Below are 17,393 nucleotides of genomic sequence, written 5' to 3' on the forward strand. Positions count from 1 at the left end.
AAAGTCTCTCTAGCTGATGGAATTTCTCCTTTGTGTGAATTTTTGTTAAATGTTCCGTTTCAAGCGGCTTTTTTAAATTCAAGCTGATTGAATAAAATGCTAGAAATTGTACTTCCACAGAAGCATGACTTTGACATGGGCAGCAAGGTTGCATAGCTTTCGCCAGGTGGGACATCGACCCTCATATACAACACACCTTGCTGCTTATGTGCTTCCACAGAAACAGCAAGGTTGCATAGCTTTCACCAGCTTTCATAGCCCCTACGAAGGCCTTTGGCCCCTAGCAGTCCCCCCCCCCCCCCCCCCAAATGTTGCCGAGTATCTTTTGCTGATGATACAGTCCTTCTTGAGTTTATTTCAGAGCCAACGTTTAGGGCTCCAAACCAGGTCGGCAGAGTGGCCTTGTCAGGTCATATTTGGGGGGCAGTCGGCTCTGGTCTGTCTACAGGTTGGCCTGTCGGCCAAATCTGGAGGGGTGTCCCCTTATGAAAGAAGCCCCACTGGGGGTCCTTTGGTAGTTCAATTTGCAGGCCTTTTGCAGTTCAGCCAAGGCAATTCCAGGGCATTCCAGAATGTATCCCAACACTCCATCAGAGAGCATCTGGGCATGGGCACAAACTGTGGGCAGCAGGGCTCCCATGAGCAGCTACTGAAGCCTATACACTGGAGGATTCTACAGCAGATAAGTGCAGCATACAATTTTGTGTGCCATACCTCAGCCAGTGGATGCTGCAGCTGTTCGTACAAGTGCTTGCAGGTTCCTACACGCGCACACGCACACAGACACATGGGTGTACTCTCTCCTTGTGAGATAAATTTGTTGTAGTATCCTGGCATATCTTCCGTATTAGATGACTTATGTTTATAGTTGGTGATACATGCAAGGTACCAGTCTGAGCTTGAAACACCTGCTTATGTGCTTTCCAACAAGGTGGAGAGAGCTCCATAGTAAGCTCAACCATTAGAATCATAAGCCATAGCTTGCTATAAAACACACAAATCCTACTCTTCATTTCCTATAATTTCAACACTACGCATGATTACCATACACTGGCAAGCTTCGATTCGAATAGAGTAAAAAGAACTAGAACGACATTCTTTGTACTAGCACTTTCACACACTCAAAAGACAACACGAGATATGTATGATTAAGCAGCTCATGGGCAGCCTTCAGACCTGACATGCAATTTAGTTTTTTGTAAGAAAACAAACAAAAATGAATCATGCTCTTGGATAAATTACTCTGCATCTGACAATCCCGGCAGCTCCACCAAAGCACACCCAGCTCTCACACCTGATATTTGGGTTCCATCGTACCCTGTGCACAGAGACTGATTTAGGAAATATTCTGTCTACTGATTCTCTGGCTGGCTGCCTATTTACGTTTTGAGACAAGGACATGTCTGCTTCTTCCGTGGAAGTCACCATGGCCATACAATCAGGAGTTGATGGAGAAGAATGCTCTGCTGCATTAGACAAGGGCAGACTATCAGTCCCATGCTTGTGCTGCTTACTCCTTTTGCTAGCATGACTGTTGGCTAATGCAACACAATGTTCCAAAGAGACAGAATTGGAAATTTGGTGTCCATCTGCATCATACGGAACTATAGCCAAGGACTCCACAATTTCAGCAGATGGTTGAGTACGAACATTTGCTCTTGATGTATGGTTACCTTTTCCTTGTTTTTTTACTACCTTGCTCAAGGTCTGAGAGACCTGCTTGCCAGGAATAATCTTATCACCCGCATTTTCATCAACAAGCTGGCCAGTGATGAGCAGTTTAGACAATGGAATAGGACCGCTTTCACTTCCATGTTTCTTTGCTTGCACAGGAATAGGAGAATTGCAAGAAATAATTGAAAGCACGCCAGAGTGTGGATCCTCCATAAATTGGCAGCAAATACAATGAGAAAATGGAGACCTTGCTCTCTCCTGATTTATGTTTTTCTCTGTCAGCTGAAACTTTATGACCAATCCATCCTCCCCTCCACATATGGCCAGCCCTGTGGTTCTTGATGCCTGAACAATCCATATAGCAGAAGAAGACAAGAAATACGAATGCAAACCCTGACTCACAGTCTTTGTGCATGGGTTTCCTGTCACGGGAGTATCTGAGGCTGCCATGTCAAGGCTAAGGGTTCGAATGGAGCCATCATCCATAGAAAGAATAATGCAACTGGGACTGGAAAGCCAATCTATGCTCAACACACACCCTCCCTTGCTTAAAACTAAATCCCACATAGGATAGAAGGGGTCCCGAAGATCCCAAAGCTGTAACCGGCCACTATGACCAGCTGTGGCTATCACATTCCTACTCTCAGTGTCACTACCATCCGGTGCCCATGCAATTGCTCGGATAGGAGCTGAATCTGCAACAAAACACATTAAAGGCCGTGTATCTTCATCAATTAATGCTCTTGGGGAGAACTTCCACAAGGCAATCACTCCATCATGACACCCAGCCAATAGCAGATCATGCGATGACGATGATGACCATTCCAAAATTAGGGGCATACTCTTCTGACCACTACTTGGAAGCCCTGAACATTTGAATACAGGATGCATCCTCACAATAACAGGGTCAAGAATCGAATCCTTGTTTTCAAAAGCTTTTAGATACTTTACCGTGCTTGGCAAGGGAACATCAAAAACTTGCAAGGAACCATCCCCAAACAAAACTGCCAGAAAACCCAAGCGACACAACCCTTTCTCATCTACATTTTGAGTTACAGTTGCAGGCTGCCATTTCACATCCCATGTGACTCCTCCATCATGTGCCAAGCCCAAGACCATCTCAGGAAGATCGAACCTTTCTTCTGTTGTCACAGAATTTGACACTTCCAGCTTTCCATGTTCAATTTCATATCTTTCAACTTGCCCTTGTACCACATCTTTATCATGGCAAGCTTCAGTATTTTCTCTACCAACTGCATCTTCCCCAATGGCATTAGTAGTCATCCAATCCTCTTGACTGAAGCAGTCTCTCGAAAGAAGGCCTTGTTGCACACCGTTTGCCTCATTTATTATAACGTTGTTGCTAAATTGATGGTGCGCAGTTGCTGACTTTGGCTTTTTTCTTGCCTGTTTCTTACGCTGATTATGCTTCCCGTTTTTTGAATCATTATGGGCTTCAGAAAATGATGGTAGACTAAAAGCCCAAATTTGTATGATGCCTTTCCCAGTAATAGGCTCACCAAGCCTATGGACAGGAAAATCAGATGGATGAACTCCAACCGCAAGAAATTCCTTTCTCTCTCTCTTCTCAAATTGCCATTTGTCTCTTCTTGGACACCAATCTAATGCCCACACAGAACCCCCCACGTTGCTAACTAGGTCATAGTAATCCGCCCTTGTTTTGTCAGTGCATGCTGTAACTCGAGACGAACTAAACAGAGGTAAGGATGATACTCGAGGCTTGTCATCATCATAGATATGTCGTAATTTAGCTGAGTATGATGCGTAAGGGCAGTATGGCTGCCAGTCCCAAATAATTTCTCCTGGCGTTTCGTCGTTGTCGCTGGTGGACGCCACCATCGCCGATTCCTGTAAGGACTGTAGATCTGAGACAAACAGAGATCTAAATTCGTTCTCGCCAACGCATTCTGCAAAGGATTACTAGTCCAATCATGACTTCAAAAAAACAAGGTGGCAAACCACTAAGGACTTGCTTAGTGATAGTTATGTGGATATGTATGTGATGTGTATATGTATGTGACGGAGTGGTCACTCCAATATGCTAAAGATGTTCGTGCTTTTATATTGGGTTGCTAATGTTGTTACATATTTGATCTAATTGAGATCCATAAGTAGTTGTTGGCTCTTTAAATTGTAATTTGAAGTTAAAGTTGTGCATCATATTTTGGAGGTTTGTTGCTTGTGGGGTTTGCTTCAACATGTCGATGTTGAAATCTCCCAACGTAATGGTGTTAGATTGTTTGGTTTCTGTGTCAGAAAGTATCTTCTGGAGGCAGGCTATGAAGAAGAAGTATTTTGTGGATGGGGGTCTCTACACATTGATGATTGTGTATGTATTTTTTGATTTTTGAATGTCTATCCTTGTAATCTCTATCCTGTTTTCATTGTAAGTATCCACGCTTTCAATTTTTATTTCTTTACGAACTAGCATGCATGATCCTGAGTGTGAGTAGTTGCTGATGGTTTCAAATTTTTGATCGATGAATTTGCTTGGATTTTTTGTTCTTGTTTCTTATAAGCAAATGACATCAGAATTCATTAGTTGGCTTGTTCCTTTTAGATCTTCCTCGTATTTTGATAGGGATCTTGTGTTCAAAGATTGAACGAGGATTGTGTTATTTTTTTATTCTTGCAAGCGTGTTTGCAATATTGTTTTGTAAGATGCATGATTGGTGAGGCGTTCCATCTCTTTTTGAAGCTTTGAAATTGCAACGCCTCTACCAAGTATAGATTTTCTATTTTTTTAACTCTAGATAAAGCTGTGTATGCCCACCCATGTGCACGTATTCCTTTTGGGGAGAAAGCAAGTTTCTCCATTGTTAATCCTTGAGCTCTGTGGATAGTTCTTGCTACTAGTGGTTGTATTGGAAATTGTTTGCATGTGAGGATGCTTGTTTTTTATGGGCCTATTTGAACTTCGTTTGTTACTCTAAATATTAGTGTCCATTGTTCTTTTAGAGATGTGTTGTATGCTTGTTGATTTTCTTTTCTAGTTTGCATCCCAATGTCTTGAAGGGGAAACAATATCCATACGATTTCTTTTCCATTGTAAGTGGATGATGTCATGAAAATTCCATCTGCCCCATTAACAAGTCCGTCTTGCTGGTTTATATTACCGGAGCAAAGTTCAATTAACATGCCCTCTTTTATTTCTATTGTTGTATGTAGTTCATTTGTAACTTTTGGATCTTCTAGTAATTTTGATTTTGTGCATAATGATTCAGAGAAGTTGTCAATCCCTTTGAAAATGTGTTTTTTCCCGCAAGATAGTTCCAGTGCCTTCTTATTATGCTTACTTGTTTCAAAGTTCGTGTAGTACAAGTGAGGGAAGGTGTGATCTGTTGGTATTGGGCGCAAGCAATTTTGGTTAATGTAATCTACTTGAGCTTGTGTGTCTGTACAATTTCTAAAGGAGTTTAAAGCATTTATGGAATTATTGTTACTTTGTCTCATTGTTTTTTTCAAATCATATTATTGTGGTTTTGTGTGCAAATAAGTACTAGCCATAGATTCGAGCTCGTTATTGTTTTTTTTTTAAACCCAAGAGTCTTTGATGGACTTTGCTTGGTAGAAGTCTCTGCAAGTGATGACATCGATATTGCCAAAATATTCTGAGTGGTTGCGTTTCAATGTCCTCATTCTTAGGTCTTAGGTCCGCAAAGTCCATAGTTCTCTTTCCCACCAAGGAAATCTCATCAAAAACAATGAGTTGAACTTGTTTATATAGCGAGGTTAGTGGTCCAGTTTTTCTCTTGGAAGAGAAGTAAGGTTTTTTATATGCGTGGGTAAGTGTAGCGCAGAGTGTATTGTGTTGCCATTGATGTTGCATGCTGTTTTTCCAATATATGCTAGCATCAATACTTTTGGCAAGTCGAGATTCAGTTTGTTTAGGTTGTAATAGCAAAGTAGTCCTTGCACTAGTAGAAGGAGCAAATATGTTTTCCCTGTTCTTGCCCCTCCTGTGAGGAACAAAATTATTTTTTCAGAAGAGTGCAACCTTTTGCATAACATGATAATATTATCATCAAATAGTGATCTTTGCTCTTTATTCAAAGAGCGGAGCTTGTGGAAGTAATCAGTGTTGTCTAGTAAAATTTGTTGTTTTATGCTTATTACAAAATGGTCCCTTTTTTTTTTTTTAACGATGTAGGCATGTCTAATCCAATGTCGTAGTATTGTTTGTTACTTTCATTTTGCATCATGTATGGGTTGCTATCATTATCTTCATTTTGTTCTGTGTCATTTGTGATTTTCTCTTCTTTTGTTTTTTCATTGCATCGATAGTTACATGTCTCTCTATTTTTTTCAATAGTTTGTATGTTTGCATAGTATGTTGTTTGCTAGCTTCCATGTATTAGCAATTCTTGGTTTTCATTTTCTTTGAAAGGGTAGTATAATAGTAATTGTTCTCGGTAGTAATTTTTAGGTCCTTGAATTTATTAAACTTCACAAACCTTATTATCTTTGATTTCTTTCTTTTTTTGTAGGTGTATTGTGAGTGGTTGTACTCTGCTGCAAATGTTGCCAAACATATGTCGTCCATGTGTGATCTTCTTAAATATTTGTCAATTATTGACTTGTATGATATGTCTATTGACTCGTTGGGTAGTTTTTGAAGAATCTCTTTTCATTTTAGTAAAAAAGCTCTCCTTTGTTTCTCGTTTATGTTGATGAATTGGAAATCTCATGTGGATCTATGCAAAGGTAAAGACAAAGTAACAAAGGAAGCCGGTTGTGCACTCATTTGAAGTGAGTGAAGGAATGTGGTTCCCATTTTTTGGATGCATTCTTGTGTTGATGAGTTTTCTTGCATGCATACTCTCATTGTATCTTTCAATGCTTGTGTTATTGTGTTATCCATTTTAGTCATGTATGATGTGCAATAGGATGTTGCTGCATATGGATCCATAATGAATTGTATGTCCATGTTTGATTGCCATAAGTATATTATTTTTTTGTTGAAGGCGTAAGTGAATATGTCTTTAGGGTCATGTTTCAGAAACAAAGTTTTTTTTGTAATGTTTGATTGCAAATATAGAATATATGCTTGCAAGTCTATGTCCATGTGCTCCAACCCTTCGTTGAATGTCATTGTTGTGTTTGGTTCTGATTTCTAAATTTCATCTTGTATCTTTGTGTATAAGTGTTGATATTTTGCTCTATTGGTATCAGCTAAAGGTTTGAGGATCATTGTCCTATCAGCTAGAGGTTTGAGGATCATTGTCTCATTCAAGGGCGGTTTTGGATAGTTAAATCTACAATTCTTATTTCCTTTTTTCATGCATGTTGCCATGTGTTTATGTGTTTGAATTTCTTTTATGTTATCATTTAAGAATATCTTATCGCATGTGATGTGTTCATATATGAAATTTATTAATTCTTCATTGTTATTAGAATTATATGTTGATGTGTTCTTCACCCATAGAATACCATGTTCTTGTTAGCTCCCTCTACTTTGGAATTTAGATACAGAGAAGTAATCAACAACATTTCCTAGTATTGTGGAGTCTTTCAAGATAACTGAGAGCACTAGTTGTAGCTTGTGAACATAGTATCTAGCGCGAAATGTAGGGGTTTTTTCATACCAACTGGCTAATCTCCCTATTTATCAATAGTTGCGGTGCATTGCAATTATTGGAATTGTATCTTGTTTTTTTAAAGAGCATTCACTAGAGGATTCCATAGGCGTTCTACACACGAGAACGTAATGAAGAATGTAGGTGGTCCCAATTGCCTCATCATTGCAAATGCGTCTTTCCATAGTTTTTCCTTGTAGTCTAGGGATGTTCGCAAGCTCTCAAAGTCCCGATATCCTATTCCTGATTGTAGAATGGTTTCTATGTTTGTATTGTTCTTCACGTCTTTCGCATACAACACTTTGTTTTGCAACATCCCTTTTCTTAATCGTACCCATATAGATTGCATAACCTGATGTATGAGAACCTTGATTGATTTGAAAAACAAGTTTGGAATGTTGTGCAAGAATTTCAAAGATTTGTGCATGATTTCCCATTTCACAATGTCTAACTATGACAGTTTCTCATTGTGAACTTCTATAGGACATCCAAAGAATAGGGCTAGGAAATTTAGCTCTTCGCTATGCTTATCCTTGAAAAGGCCTAAGGGTATGGTTCTCTCCAGGGGCAACATATGTCACTTTTGTTTCGCATTCAATAATTTTTTCAGCACTCAAGATATTGTGAATCAATGTTCAGTATCAGTATTAGCATTCTCGTCATTCTCTTCATTATTATTTGCACCTGATACTAAGTTTGCATTGGAGTCAACTTCTTGTAGGCTAAGTATATGTTTATACCACTCATGGTTAATAGTGACATTGTTTTCAATATACAAAGGTTTATCTATTAGTACATTAAGAGCTCTCATTAGAGTTTTTGGTCAAACATTGCCTATTTCGTAAGCGGTTTTGTATTCTAGTCTCTTCTTAATCCCTATGGTTATTGATGCTTCGTCCTCCAAAAATTGTGGAAGAATGCTTTGAATTTTATTGGTGTCAACAACCACATTTACGACACTCCCAAAGACTCCTAGTTGTCCATTGAAACCTAGTTCTCTTATTTGGGTGAATGTGATCCTTCAAGCTACTAGTCATTCCTCAATTTCATTTAGTTGATTGATTGCTACTAATTGTTGGTTCAAACTGATTTGTGTTGGAACAAAGTACTTCAGAATTGAGTTATGCTTTATTGCTTTATCACAATCATGGCATATTCTGTATTCTTTGTCTTTAAAGAGCTCATTGACATTATCTTTTTTACTACATATCCAATCAAAACATATTTTGGAAAGGTAATTGCTATTCTTTCAAAATACCATTCTTTCGCATGAGAAGCATTCATTTGTTGGTGTGTCCTTTGTAGGCCATCTTTTGATGGTTCTAGTGATGCCCTATAGGCCATGGTATGTGCCTTGTAGGCATAAGTGTAGGCACTTATTGTGTTAGTGCTTACTATGCCATGTAGGACACTTAGTCCTATATGACACCTAGGACACTTAGTCCTAGGCCTAGATACAAGTACTTTGTACTTGTGTTTAGGAACCTTATCTATGTAAGTTGATGTGACGTGACTCCTTCTTCGACTCATCCTGTACTGCACACTCTCTCTCTCTCTCTCTCTTCGTTTAGCATTTATAGTGGTATCAGAGCAGGTATTGCTCTAGCCTTCCAGCTCTCCTCAGCCCCGAGTACTCCATTGCTCATTGGAGAGTTTTCTACCCTGCTGGTCGACACTCTCCCAGATCTGGTTCAAGGCTCTTCATTGCTATTTGCTCCGTCGTACCTTCAGTGGTACCTGCACTATACCTGCACGATACCTGCACGCTGCATCGTCATACAATGTACCTTCAATGGTATTCGTGTCGTACAACCGTACGGTTCTGCTACGTACTGTACATCGTCACCGTATTGCCCGTCACCGTACACCGTACTACCCGTCGTCGTACACCGTACTATCCGTCGTCGTACACCGTACTGCCCGTCGTCGTACATCTATGTTTGATGCCTTTGAATCTTGGTTACCTCTACCATCATCAGAAGAGGATTTTGAGCAGCAACATGCGCCTCCTGCAGGCCCTCCACAAAGCAATAATCAGCCTCAACCTCATGCTGATTTGCAGGTTTCTCTTCCAGCACAAAATGATCCCATTACTCATGATGCAGTCATTGAGGAAAGAGCTGTTAATAGACAGCAAAGGCAAGTTCCTAGATGGCTTCTTGATACATTGAGGGACAGCAAACAAGATCAGCCTTTTGCTGCCCGGACAAGATCAAGGAATAGACAGCATGGTCACTTTCTTGAGTTTGCACTCCTTGCTACAGCTTGCAATGAAGAGCCTTTCTGCCATAAAGATGCTTTTGATAGCAAAGAGTGGATGGATGCAATGAAAGCCGAGTTACAATCTATTGCCAAAAATGACACTTGGGAATTAGTAGATCTCCCACCTGGCAAGCATGCCATTGGAACGCGGTGGGTCTACAAATTAAAAAGAAAATCTGATGGCAGCATAGCTCGATACAAAGCCCGTCTTGTTGCAAAAGGGTATGCCCAACAACAAGGCATTGACTTTGAAGAGACATTTGCTCCCACATCCAGGATTACTACCATTCGATGTGTCATTGCCATTGCAGCCCATCATCATTGGCAAGTGCACCAACTTGACATCAAGACTGCCTTTCTTCATGGGGATCTGCAGGAAGAAGTCTATGTCACTCAACCTCCTGGTTTTGAGGTTATTAATTCTGAAAATAAGGTATGCCGGCTTAGAAAAGCCCTTTATGGTTTGAAGCAGGCACCCAAGGCATGGTATGCCAAAATTCATGCACACTTACTATCCCTTGGTTTTCAAAATAGTCCCACAGAACCCACTCTTTATTTCCATGGGAGTGGATCTGATTTTTTAGTGCTGATTTTATATGTGGATGATATGCTTCTCACGGGTCCAAAAACTCAGCAAATTGCAGCTTTCAAGGCTGACTTGCAGCAGATTTTTGACATGTCAGACATGGGACAGCTCCATTATTATTTGGGCATTCAGTTTGCTCATGTTGAGGGGGGTATCATGATGTCTCAGTCCAAGTATATTGGACAGCTCCTTGATCGTTTTCAGTTTGAGGATTGCAAGCCAATCTCTACTCCAGTGGACCCTGGCTTCAAATTCTCAACTCATGATGGGAGCCCACCATGTGATATCATTCTTTATCAGTAGGCTGTTGGATGCCTTATTTATTTATGTCACACCAGACCTGACTTGCAGTATGCAGTATCTCAACTCAGCAGATTCATGCACATGCCCAGTTCACAGCATTGGCAGGCAGTGAAGAGAGTCTTCAGATATCTCAGAGGCACTCAGGATTTAGCCCTCTTCTATGGTGATCAGGGTTCACTTACCATGCATGTTTACATGGATAGTGACTGGGCAGGATGTTCCGACACCAGAGTGTCACATACTGGCAATTGTTTTTTGCTTGGAAATTCATGTATTTCTTGGCTCAGCAAGAAGCAACCGTCGACAGTTGCCACGTCTAGTTGTGAGGCTGAGTACAGGGCAGCCTTCACTGCTACAGTAGAGTGCGTTTGGCTTCGACAGTTACTTATAGATCTTGGTATTTGCCAGACATCCTCCACTATTGTCTACACTGACAGCTAGAGTGCTTTGGCCATTGCGCGTAACCCAGTGTTTCATGCGTGTACCAAGCATATTGAAGTTCACTATCATTATGTTCAGGAGCGGTTGTCAGCAGGCGACATAGAGTTGTCCTATCTTCCCACAGAGGACAACATCGCAGATATGTTTACAAAGGCACTTCCTCATCCCAAGTTCGAAGTCTTCCGACAGGCTTTAAACTTGGTTCCCTTTGTTACATGATCTAACATTCCTTGTACATTCATAGGTGGCTATATCCCTTTGGATGAACATGTGCCACTATGACCAGAAACTACCAGGTATTCTGAGACGTTTCCAGAGTACTTCAGCCCATCCCATGGAGGGGGGTTTGTAGGCCATCTTTTGATGGTTCTAGTGATGCCCTATAAGCCATGGTATGTGCCTTGTAGGCATAAGTGTAGGCACTTATTGTGTTAGTGCTTACTATGCCATGTAGGACACTTAGTCCTATATGACACCTAGGACACTTAGTCCTAGGCCTAGATACAAGTACTTTGTACTTGTGTTTAGGAACCTTATCTATCTAAGTTGATGTGACGTGACTCCTTCTTCGACTCGTCCTGTACTTGCACACTCTCTCTCTCTCTCTTCGTTTAGCATCTACATCCTTTATACCTTTCAAATATTTGGTAACATGTTTTGAACAGTGTTGAAACATAGAGATGTAAATAGACTCATTTACATTTTCATTAATAGTGATGGAATAGCCGCATTTTCTTTTTTGATGTAGGGCTAAAGGGGATTTTTTACTAATTTGAGTCCTTTCTTGGAGGACTTGATTAGCGTGATTATTTTGTGTTTCAGTAAAAGTCTTTCTTAATTGGGTAACTTTTCTTATGATCCAAGCGTAAGATATATTTGTTGTAGGATAAATAGTTTTCATTGTGTTCATCATTTCCTTGATTGACCTTTTCTTATCTTTTGAAACAAAAGTCTTTTTAAGCTTTCTTCCATTTTAATACTCCATATTTTCCTTCTATCAAAGTTACTACCTATTGTGTAAGGAAATATGTTCATGTGTGGATGTTGTATTGCAATTTGTATTATTGTTTTCTTGCTTGCTAGATTAACATTCTCAAAGCATTGGTAGCCAATATCTTCGTTTTCGTGAAACAATTCTATTTTGAAAGCAAATGTCTCTATCAAGGTTGAGAGCAAGAAGATGAAATCTAATTTTTGCAAGTGAAGAAGATATGCTTCCGCATTGTTGAGTTGTGGATAAATTTTATAGAAGCTAGGGGACTCAAAGAATGTGTTGTTCCATTTAGTGGTTTCTTTAGTGTTGGAGTCCAATAGCTTTACAAGTCCACATTTCACATTCAATTTAAGAGCTTGTATGGAAATGTGAAAGTTTATAAGTAAGATATACAAAGTAAGATGTACTTATTGTTAGGAAATTGGGTTACAAATTCATCATCAATATTCATGTCACACAATGATTTCTAATCATTCATTTTGTGTGTACCAAGTGAAGAAGATTAGTTGCTTCGTTAAAAAGAATGCTAGTACATGGAGATCCTTATGTAAAAATTGTTATGAAAGAGAGAAATAAATTATTGCAAGTAATTGAGAGTATTTCTTTATGAAAAAGGCTTATTGAAAGATTGAGAAATATATTGATACTTTGGAATTACAATCACAAGAAATTGGAATGTATTAACGTCTCAATTAGCAAAGTTTGTTTAATTGCAAGAATGATAGAAGATGAGAATAACTTTGGAGAAACAACCAAATCAATTCATTGCATATGAAGTTTTAATACAATGGACCATGAAGTTACAAAACTTCTCATTACATTGCCTCTTGGGCTTCTTCCACCTTTGGCACAATATATGTAGTCACCATTCCGAACATGTTGATTAGGAAGCAGCCTTCAACTTTCTTGTTGAAAAGATAAGACTTGGGCACGTGAGGGTTGTCTTGAAGGAGATCCACAAAGGGACAAGGCAATTGTAATACCTTTTCCACAATGCTGTCTTTCAAGATAACTTCAACGGTAGCTCCCTATGTATGATTTACAAGAGCCTTGATTTTTGGGATTTTTATAATAGAAGTTAAGCAGCATTAACACCTGTCACAAATAGCATTCCAAGAACCTGTATGAAAACAAATATAGTCAATAAATTTAGTATTGGAAATGAAGTTGCAATTTGAAAACACTATGTCATGTTGGGACCTGGTTCCCATAGCCAATCTGTTGTATGTGCATGGTGAACACTCTTTGAAGAAAAATTATAAAGTTTGGATCTTTTATAGGTGCAATGATTGTGATGTCCAGCATGTTCAAAGCAATGGGTTGCATGTCCTTTTTGCAACCAACATTGTGAAGAAGAACAAATTGCGCTTCACCAAAGACCTTAAACCTCTTAGCCACTTTGATGTAGTCAGCATGCCTATTGGTCTAGAAAGTAAGCTGCAAGTATGGTTATCCAATCCAAGTCAATCAATAATTGATTTGTTATGCTAGGTCAATTAGTTAAAGATTCTCAATCACAACGTAAAAGAGAAGGAGCTTATTGTGATGAGATCATCAGGATACTCCCCATCTCCCACTATGACCTCGTCGCATTAGTTGTACGATGCACCAAGCTTGATGATTGTGACAACTAGTGTGGCTAACAGTAGCTGATTGCCTTCACCTTTGTTAATGAGATTCTTGCATTTCTCCTTGTATTCTGAGATTGTTTGCTCCGAATATATCTCAAACACAATACTAAAAGGTGGTATGCATTCAATACGAGTGGAAGGGTCAAAGACTATGTTGTAATCAGTAGTTCCCCATCATTTCTAGGATTTTTTGTGCATACTGAGAAGTTGGTCACACATATGTGTGTAGAGTTATACAATTGTTACCTTATCACATGACGACCACCTGTCGATAGGCGTTGACCACATGATGACATCTGTTGACCATGTGTCAACACAAGTTAGCCACGCGATCACACGGGTTCATCCAAGAGTACTATCCGAGGCAACCATGTATCGACACATGTCAACCACAGGTCCAACCAGGAGTATCATGTCCAAAGTGATCTCATCAAGAGCTGCACACATGGAGAGTGAGCTTAGCACATGGAGCAGTCAGGAGTATTTACATTTACATTGTGGTTTGGTGATACAGTGGTGCAGTGTGCGGTGAACCAGCTCACTTGCACATGGAGAATTTACACCATCCTAACTAGAAGAGGCTGGCGAGTCAGGGAGTCAGGAAGTCACCGTAGCCATCAAGAGATCCAGCGGCGCAACGGCTACCCTCAATAGCTAAGGAGATAAGAGGATGACCAATGGGAAGAAAGGGGGGGATTCTCAGTGAAGAAGGGACCCTCCAAGGTGGAGGATGAGGATGAAGGAGAAGGTGGAGAGAGGGGAAGGCATTCAGCATTCGGAATTGGAGCAAAAGAGAGGAGAGTGAGGAGAGATAGAGGCTAGAGCTATGAGCTCGCCAAGGAGAGAGTGTGGAGAGACTTGTGTGTACCCTGTATCTACTATGGGGATAGACCTGTGTATTCTTGTGACTTGCGACTTGTGATTTGGAGACACTAGTCCAGTGGTATGTACTTTGGCCAACTTGGTCACTTTCTCATAGTAACTTCATTGACACTCTCATTGACTTGGATCAATAGGAACCCTGGTGGTCAGTAGGAGGAGGAGAGGGGCTGCCTTGACCTTGATGAGTCCCTGAGGAGCCCTCGTCCTTAGTACCCTCTTCTTTCACCTGTTCTCCGCTTTGCACTCCTTCTTCTCTGGAGTGGTGACTCCATCTGCTCCCGCCTCGACCTCTTGTGTAGACAAGCTGCTACCTCATCTGTTATGCATAGCTCTAGGCTCCTAGCTAATCCTTCTTCTACATCTATCCCATTGGGGGGTACTTTTGCTCCAGCCATGCCTTTACCTGCCATGATGATTTCATCTCCCTTTCCATCCACACCGGTGTTGCCTTTTCCACCACCTCCTTCCTTCCCTTCTGTCTACTCATCCATGACTTCAACTCCATCCCTCTCTTTCCCAAATTCTCTCCCATCCTCTTTCACCCCCACATCTTCCATGTTCTCACCCTTTCCCTCTGCAACACTGAGACCACCCACTTACATGCTACCATCTGGGTACACTTCCTCTATGACTACATCAGTAGTGACTTCCCCATTGTGGTCCTCCATAGGAGGAGTTGTCAGGGTGGTCTCCTCCTTGGGAGCACCAACACTCATTATAGCCCCATCAGGACTCCCTCCAACTCTTGCATCTTCTCCAACCTCTCGGGTGGGGATGGCCGCCGTTCTCAGTCCTCCAAACAGAGCTAGACTTCTTGAGCTACTCAACAAGGTCCACATGAAGACTCAAAAGTTCAAAGGCCACCTCCATGACGGTGCAGAAGCTCATGTGAGGAAGTTCCTCACAGCATGTAGAGCTAAAGGTGTGGTGAATGAGCATGCGTTCCTTCATATCTTTCCCTCGTCCTTGGAGGATGCTGCGGATGTATGGTATAGTCAATTTCCTTTAGACCACTTCCAGATGTGGACAAACCTAAGGGAGAAATTCTTACGTACTTTCAAGTTGGAAAAATTCGAACACATGATTGATCCACTGACACCATGAAGCCTGGAGAAAGCATCTCTAAGATGTACACAAGGATGAGGGTCTTGGCGGCAAAGATCTCTGTGCCACCTAATGATGCTATCATGAAGGGATGGTTTTTGAAAGCATTACCCCCTACCATTTCTATAAGGTTGGTTGATAAACTCCCTGAACATGCCTCACTTCAAGACTTCCTAAACGAAGCCGTCAAGATGGAACGATCACAGCTAAGCTTTGCCTCATCAACGACTACGACCACCCAACTCCTAAGAGAGGAGGGATCATCCACATGGCAGCAACTCAAGCAGGAGTTAGAAGAAATCAAAGAAGGCCTGAAAGATAGAATAAAGGTGGATGGCCAATCATCCTTTGAGGCCCAAATTCAAAGTGGCCTTTGGTGCACAGAATGCAAGGGTTCTAACCATGGTTACTAGGAGTGCCCCTCCAAGCGAAAGGTACCTACTTCTACCTCATTTTGTACATTTTGTGAGATCCATGGACATGATTCCTCTGAGTGTAGGTACCTCAAAAGATTAAGGAAGCTTCTTCCAGAGTATGCCTCAGGGGAACCTCTAGTTGCTGCAGTCAATAGAATGGCGCCCATAACTTCTGGCCCAGAAGAAGTATCTCCTACTCCCCCTCTTGCACAAGCATCTAAGCCACCTCCTCCTCCTGTCATGCTGCCTCCATTGCTTTTGACTCCCCCTTTGTTCCAAGCTCCTACTCCCAATTCAATTGGTTCCCCTTATTTCTATCCTCAGCCATACTATGCATCGTACTAACCACCTATGTCAGGAGGTGGCTATGGACCCTCTTATCAACACAGTCGAAGGGGTGGTTTTCGAGGTGGACGTGGAAGTGCAGGCAAAGGTACAAACTTTATAAGACCCATCATGTGTTACAGATGTGGCAAGTATGGCCACTACCAAGATGATTGTACATAGCTATTCGAGGGACCCTCTTGTACACAGTGGAACACAAATGACCACTACACCAGAGATTGTCCCAATGGAAGAGTGGAACCCACATCCCAAGTGAATATGGTTGATGTAGTAGTGGCGGGGGAGGGCAACATAGTAGTGGCAGGGGAGGGCAACAGTCCCCATTTGATTGGCGTAGTGTTGGGCGCTGTGACATGGTCACATACAAAAGGTGACAAATGTAAGGGCAACTCACAGTCAGCACCGAAGACCTCAACACCAATGAGTTTGACAAGTGTTCCCCCACCAAGGTCATTCTCCCCCTCCAAGGTACACAGTATGCCCAGGAATAGACCACCCATGCTAGCTTCTGATAGTGATTCAGAAACAAACTCAAAGGGCACAGAGCCATTAAGGTCAACCACTAACTCTGGAAGTGCCTCATCCTCGGGTGATCACTCTATGCCTTTGAGGTATCAGGAGGTGGTAAAGGGTGTCACGAGAGATATTCAAACAAGTTCTAAAGATGAAGGTAGCACACCTCAGTTTCCATCTCGCAAGTCCAGAACTATGAGGTTTGCAACATAAGTGACAACCCTCAGACAACACCGGGGTAATGAGGCACAAGTAGGTCCTCCCACTTTGTCCCCAACATCACTCAACAGAGAAGGGGCTATGGGGACAAGACCTAGTCCTGCCCAGGAAAAAGGGAAAGGAGTGATGGAAGAGAAACCACTGGAGACAATGACTCACAATTCAGACCTTCATCCACATCCTCGTGTAAGCTTCGACCCTCAGCCAGAGGCTAGGAGGATGAGGTTGCAGAAGGCTAATGCTAGTGTCCACTACTACTCCCTGTTTGAATATCTTATGAGTTTCAAACCCAACCTCACTCTACGACAACTTTGTCTATTGTCCCCCCAAATCAACTATTACATTTCTTAATCACCTCCTGGTCTACACCAGACCACTTCTCTGCCTACGCTACCCTCACTTGTGAACAAAGTCCCAAGCTCACTG

General features: G+C 41.4%; 1 protein-coding gene across 1 annotated transcript; it reads right to left on the reverse strand.

Annotated features, from left to right (window-relative positions):
• Window positions 1-1,121: 1,121 nt before the first annotated feature.
• Window positions 1,122-3,727, reverse strand: LOC147890490 (Transducin/WD40 repeat-like superfamily protein). Its single transcript, XM_087390637.1, has one exon. It carries the CDS (start codon window positions 3,532-3,534, stop codon window positions 1,222-1,224), a length of 2,313 nt encoding a protein of 770 aa, XP_087246763.1. The 5' UTR covers window positions 3,535-3,727; the 3' UTR covers window positions 1,122-1,221.
• Between the last annotated feature and the right edge of the window lie 13,666 nt (window positions 3,728-17,393).

Source organism: Dipteris shenzhenensis, chromosome 19 (genome assembly GCF_047967505.1).
Source record: "Dipteris shenzhenensis isolate YYH24624 ecotype China chromosome 19, Dip_SZ_1.0, whole genome shotgun sequence".
Lineage (NCBI taxonomy): Eukaryota > Viridiplantae > Streptophyta > Polypodiopsida > Gleicheniales > Dipteridaceae > Dipteris > Dipteris shenzhenensis.